The sequence below is a fragment of the Silurus meridionalis genome, chromosome 11, assembly GCF_014805685.1.
Source record: "Silurus meridionalis isolate SWU-2019-XX chromosome 11, ASM1480568v1, whole genome shotgun sequence".
NCBI classification, from domain to species: Eukaryota; Metazoa; Chordata; class Actinopteri; order Siluriformes; family Siluridae; genus Silurus; species Silurus meridionalis.
In genome coordinates, this window is record NC_060894.1 from 20,631,169 (window position 1) to 20,637,500 (window position 6,332).

The window sequence follows — 6,332 nt, forward strand, 5'->3', positions numbered from 1 at the left end:
TTCCTGAGTTACAGAATGATTTGCTGTGTTTTTCCTTTGTTGCATGATATTGCTAACAAGAAAATCCCAACAGGCAAAGAGGAAGAACATCTTTTTAACACAAAACCCCTAGAGTATATATCAGTGGAAGAAATGGTTCAACGGTGACATAAACCTTAAAAAAGAGACAAGTGGTGGAACTAATATTTAATTGCAGTTTGCAGAAATTGCAACCAAGCTGAGTATATATATTTATATATTCACAGTTGAGTTAATTATTGAATGACTATTGATCATTTCAATAATTTCTCTTTTGGTAAAACATTTTGATTTATAAATTAATTGGACTGATTTTAAAATCGGTAAAACCATTATTGTGTAACTATTTACAAGCAAACCGGTTCAAATAACTACTGCCAAAAATTGCCGAATGCACATTGATCTTGTTTTCAAGTGAAGACCTTTTTGTTTGATCTTTAATTTAAAACTCTGTTCATTTTTAAGCTTTTGCATTTTGCAATATTTTTGGAAAGGGCAGGCAAGTTTTATGGTATAAATATGACCATAAATGTGTGACACAGCTAATGAAACAGGTAAAGTCAATCATTTAGGAATATTATGCTTCCATTGGTTCTTACATTCCCATAAATGACTGATTAAAAATGAAAATAATATTTACACAAATACTCTGCTGTAATGTGCACTGTCATTTCTTTATTACACCTTGTAATTATCATTAATAATATTTTGTTGGCTAAAGAAATTTTCATTAATAATAAATTCAATTTAAATAAAATAAATAATTATTTTTTTTCCCAACGATTTTGTTTGTGCTTTTTTTTTTTAGCTGATATATTTTGTATACAATTATGTTTGCTGTATTTTATATTAATTTGTGCTAAAACAATAATCTATGGGATTGTAGATAAACACGAAGCATAATATGCCTGACTGAATGATGCTTATTCATCATTGTGTATTAAGTTGTCATATCCGTTTTTTTTCTTTTGCCGTTTACATAACAACACCACTCATATATCCAGCCATGACAGCCTGTTTGTTCGTCTGTGATATACAGGCCTGTTTGTCTCCAGCGTATATCAGGTTGATGCATCTTTTACTCTGGTAGTTGTGATGCACTCTGCTTCAGTTCGCGCCTCTCTAAAAGAAACCGCCGGTCATAAAGGGGCTTTGAGACAAGCAAGCTGAGTGAGCACTGGCAGGTGCTCCATTATGTCACTCCACAATAATGAGCCACATAGGCTGATTAGTCATATCTAATAGCCCAGCTTTACTTTCCCCCCAGCCTGGCCTCTGGCTGTCTCTCATCAGCCTGGTCATACTGGCCATTGGCTGTTTGAATAAGGAAGTACAAAAGCTTCTAGCAATTACTGAAGGAACATCTTACGTGTTTTTGTCTGGCACGATTGGTGTCAAAAGGGTATTATAAAGTCTAATCGGCTTTAGAGTTGTTGCTGTTGATGGATGTTGTATTTCTAGAATAGAAATACTATAAAATAGAACTATAGAATAAATCACTAATGTCCATTAATGTTATAATATTTTGTAATTATACATAGGAGGGTGATTTGCTGCAAGATACAATAATTAAGCGAATTATTAATATATAAATAAATATATAACATTTACAGATCAGAGAGAATATTATGGATAAATATTATTCTATTTATCTATATCTGGTATTTTATTCTATATTGTTCTCACGAACAATAAAGCGTCATTTATGAGATGTTATTGAGAAGTGTACATCGTTTGGTCTGTTCACTACGCATACATGACATTCGTCAAGTCAAATTAAAAAATGAAAATATCAAATATGATGTCTGGTTCATAGCAAATCCAAAATTGTCTATACTACAACGTCTCATTGTTACCTTTCTGCAATGAAATCGTTTCATTTCTACCCCGGAAGACGTGTATACACTTTAAATGATCTATGTTACAATTATTTTGATTAATACAATTATGAAAAAAGTTACAATTTACATAGGAATTACTCCAGATTCAGGTTTAAATGCAGAACTATCTTTATTTTCTCATTTATTTACAGTAAATATATAAACTTGTAGGCACACATGATGTTTTACAGGCAGGTCAATAAAACAATATTACATCATTTCATATAATATTTATTTTACAGTTCCGTCATAGCAAACAAACAGGTTTTTTTAATCTTAATCAGTGATTGACGATCCGGCACACTGGTGCCTGTAACTATGATTTTTCTAGATAGAGCATATACTAACTACTGCGACTGCATTTAATCTATTGGCATTCTTTCACTTCTTGTTACAACCATATTAATGACATTTCTTTGACAAAATATCACTGAAATAAACAGCACGTATTATCTGTCGTACTGGAACCAGTACTGATGTATAAGAAGACAGCCAAAGCAGTGATATAAGCTAGCTGTAAAGCCAGACCCTATCATTAGAATTTCAAGACCCATCATGCTAAATCTATACATATGTTATTACTCTTATAAACATTAGAAAGCCTAGTTGATGCCAGGCCTATGTTTAAACATACCAGGGTGCTTGTTAGGTAGGGCATATGGTTTTATAATTTCGTTTTGCACAATCGTTATCTGAAGCTCATTCCTGCTGCTGCTGGAATCATGCAATTCTGCTGTAAAGCTTTATATATAGTTTATTATATCTTATCGGTTTCATTAGAATAATCCATTTAATCAATCGCCACATGCTCCAACCACAAAGGCCACTATTTGATTTCATAAAATCCACAATCAGTAACAGACTGGGAATACTGGCACGCAAGTGCATTAGCCACCTGAAGGAGGCATCTTTGATATTTCCCGAAGAAGCAAGGTTGGAATTCAATTAGTGATTTGTATGCCTTTGGTAGGTGAATTCTCTATGAATCAACACACACTCTCACTCTTACACACACACACACACACACACACACACACACACACACACACACACACACACACACACACACACACAGGCCATGATTGATCAAGCTTTTACCATAATCTGTAAACACCTCAAGTAATCTTAATTTGGAACTCAGCATCTTCAAAACCTTAAAGGCACTGACTCAATCTTATTGAATCAAATGAATCAGACTTATATCTATGACGAATCCAAGTCGGACTTATTTGTCATATCTGTCGAGATGCGTGGTAGAATGTATGTTATTCATAATGTTTTATTAAAAAAACTTATTTAAGTACGTAAATAACATTTGGCAAGGATGGGATTTTCCTATTGCGATTTCCTTTTGCGATTTTTTTTTGTATTTAAGTTACTTAAATACAATATTCAAAAGAAAGTCAAATATATTACTTAGTAAACTCTCAAATGGTGACCTTTAAACCATGTGAACTTTCCTGGCTGTACAAGAGACCAGAAATTACAGTTTTTATATGAGCAATTATTTTCTTAATACTCAAATCTGTATAACATGATGTATTGCTTTGTATCGCATCCATCTCAGGAGCAGATGGTTTAAATCGATGTTTCCAATTCCACCTTCTTTCATACTTTCCTCGTCTTCCTCTCTTTTAGTTACACCTGGACTGTGCAGTATGAGAGCATGAGCACGGTGGCAAAGCATTAAACACTGCTGTTGTGTACTAACATGTGATGCCAACTGAATCCTATTAGTGACGAGCTCAGGGAATAATGTCTTTTAAAGCAGCACAGGATGAAAGTGGCTTCAGAATGGATTTTTCTTTTTTTTGAATTGACTGTCAGTGAACACCAGCGATCCCTTCCTTCAACAAGTCACTTGTCGCGACACAAAGTCTTATCTTTAACCATGCATATCTTTCTTTGTGAGGTGAAAAAGGCGTCAGCCAGAACAGCTACGTTGTGAAAGCTCGAATGTCCTTGGGTTGAATCCAGACACGTCCTCTTTAGATGCCTTACATGACCACACATTTTCCCTTGAGCTTCTCAGCTCGTTTCTGTTGCTTGTTCTTTTTTCCGTCGATCTGGAGGCTCACAGTTCTACGTTTCTCCAGGTTCAGCAGCTCCTGGAACAGCTCTTTTACATTGTGGTTGGTTTTGGCTGACGTTTCCATGAAGGCGCATTTCCACCTCTTGGACAAGGCTTCTCCGTCGCTGCTCTCCACCTCGCGGCCACTGGTCTCATCGATTTTGTTGCCCACCAGCATGATGGGAATGTTCTCCACGTCACCTTTGATCTGGCAGATCTGTTCAAAGATAGGCTTTAACTCCTCCAAAGACTGTTTGCTGGTGATAGAGTAGACCAGGATGAAGGCGTGACCCTTGGAGATGGATAGGCGTTGCATGGCGGGGAACTGATGACTACCCGTAGTGTCTGTGATCTGGAGAGTGCAGATGCTCTTGTCACAGCTGATTACCTGCCTGTAGGTATCCTCGATAGTCGGGATGTAGCTCTCACGGAAAGTTCCCTTCACAAAGCGCAGGACCAGGGAACTCTTCCCGACCCCTCCAGCTCCGAACACGACCATGCGATAATCGTTGCTCTGCTCCGGCATTGTTCTTTTTTTGAAATCCTAGAAGCAGATGAGACAGAAAGTGAAAAAAAGTTCCTGGGAAGCTAGTTGAGCATTTACAAATGATTAGTATTTGACATGTGTAATATGAAGACCTGTATAATAAGTGTGATTTAAAAAAAATAATAATCAAACAAGCACATTTGAAGGTAAAATTGTAACCTGACAGGGAATTGCAAGTATCTTTCACTGAATACAGAGTTCACACTGCTCATACACGTGTCTGCCCACCCGCAAAATCAAATCCTCTATGCCAGAATGAGGGGAGGAAAAAAAACACAGGGTACAAAACGCCATGCGTCAAATGAGCCGCATAAACATTTAGACGCGATGCACATCACGCGTTAGAGCTCCTATCGCTTAGAATGAACATCCTAAACGTTTTCCATATCTTTTATAAAATAATAAGGGTTTATGCGAGGAAAGGGTGTTTTTTTTTTTGTTGCAAAAAAACTGCAAACGCGGCTCGTCGGTCGCCTTGTTGCTCCATGATGTCGCTCCAGATCTAAATTAATGTACAATGCGCACAATTTTATTCTTTTTTTATTCTTTTGAATAGGACACAGCCTGGGTTTTTTTTCTTTGCATTTTCTCCCCTTTTTTTTCGCAATGCACAATGTCGGAAAAGCTCTAATCCGAAAGCGCGCGGATGCAGAAAAGGATACAGGAAATAATAAATAAAGGTGCAGAATGGACTGCATCCGAACAGCATCATGTCTTGTAAGTATCCTATCGATTTCCATTGCGCTTTTCTATTTCACTATTATAATACAATTTGATTATAAATAATTATATTGATTACACAGGGTGACAGGGTGTCGCTTGTCATCCATTGGTGCAGAAGGATATAAAAAAAGACCAGGTAAAACACTTACCTACAAACAGATGAAGAGAAAAGTTTATGCTCCTGTTATCATGTTGAATGATGTAGTAGAGACGGTAAACACGCAGTCCTTCCGTCCTGTGAACCTGCTCTGATACTGAAAGTCCATTGGAGCGCTGAGCCAGGCTTTTATAAACGCGGCTCCCCTTGACGTCACGTGGAATCTCATCTATGCATCATAGCCCCGCCCATTTTTAATCACCAACAAGAACACCCCCTCCTACCAGCGCGTGGGCTGAACTGAGAGGTGATCGCCTGATCACCTAATTACCTAATCACCTGACCACCTGTGCTATCAGTTCTCATCACAGACTTAATGAAAAATCCTAGGGAAATCCCCTGAAATCATTAAATAATAAGATTCCAAGGAAATGCTGTATGACATATTCATTATAGGTGAAAACGCACAATACAATTAAATTCATAGATTATCCATACACATAGTAAACACCAGGTCTGGCGTTACAGGTAAATCTATTCTATTTAAAAGGAGTGTACTTTAATTAAAATTATTTAACATGCAAAATTGTCCTTTAAGGAGCCTTTACTTAGATTTTGGAGCTTCTTTATAAGATATTGGTGGAAATAATGTCTTCTTGAGGTTACCAGTAATGACAAGGAAAGGTACCACATTGGTAACATTACACTATAGTGTAACGGAAGATCACTTCTGACCTGATCTTCTACAGCAAAATAATACAACTGAAATCACAGTTGACTTTTTTTCAGGGGACAGTGGCTTATACATTACTACTTATAGCTGGTGATCATTGATAGGTTGTTAAAAAGAATAGTGACCAGTAATTGATTGTCATGAAGAATGGTGATCAGTGATTGGTTGTTAAAAACAATGCTGATCAGTGATTGATTGTAGGGAAGAATGGAGATCAGTTATTGGTCTTAGAGAACAAGCATGATAAATGATTGTTTGTTGAG

General features: G+C 36.7%; 1 protein-coding gene across 1 annotated transcript; it reads right to left on the reverse strand.

Moving 5' to 3' along the window:
* Nucleotides 1-2,009: 2,009 nt before the first annotated feature.
* On the reverse strand, nt 2,010-5,834 carry LOC124393202 (GTP-binding protein Di-Ras2). The gene is made up of 2 exons (XM_046860756.1): nt 5,389-5,834; nt 2,010-4,513 (listed from the first exon to the last, which is right to left on the reverse strand). The coding sequence occupies exon 2, from the start codon at nt 4,493-4,495 to the stop codon at nt 3,896-3,898; it is 600 nt and encodes a 199-aa protein (XP_046716712.1). The 5' UTR covers nt 4,496-4,513; nt 5,389-5,834; the 3' UTR covers nt 2,010-3,895.
* Nucleotides 5,835-6,332: the final 498 nt, after the last annotated feature.

Excerpts from the sequence above, each read along its gene's own strand:
- LOC124393202 (XM_046860756.1), bottom strand. The coding sequence starts at position 4,495 with ATGCCGGAGCAGAGCAACGATTATCGCATGGTCGTGTTCGGAGCTGGA.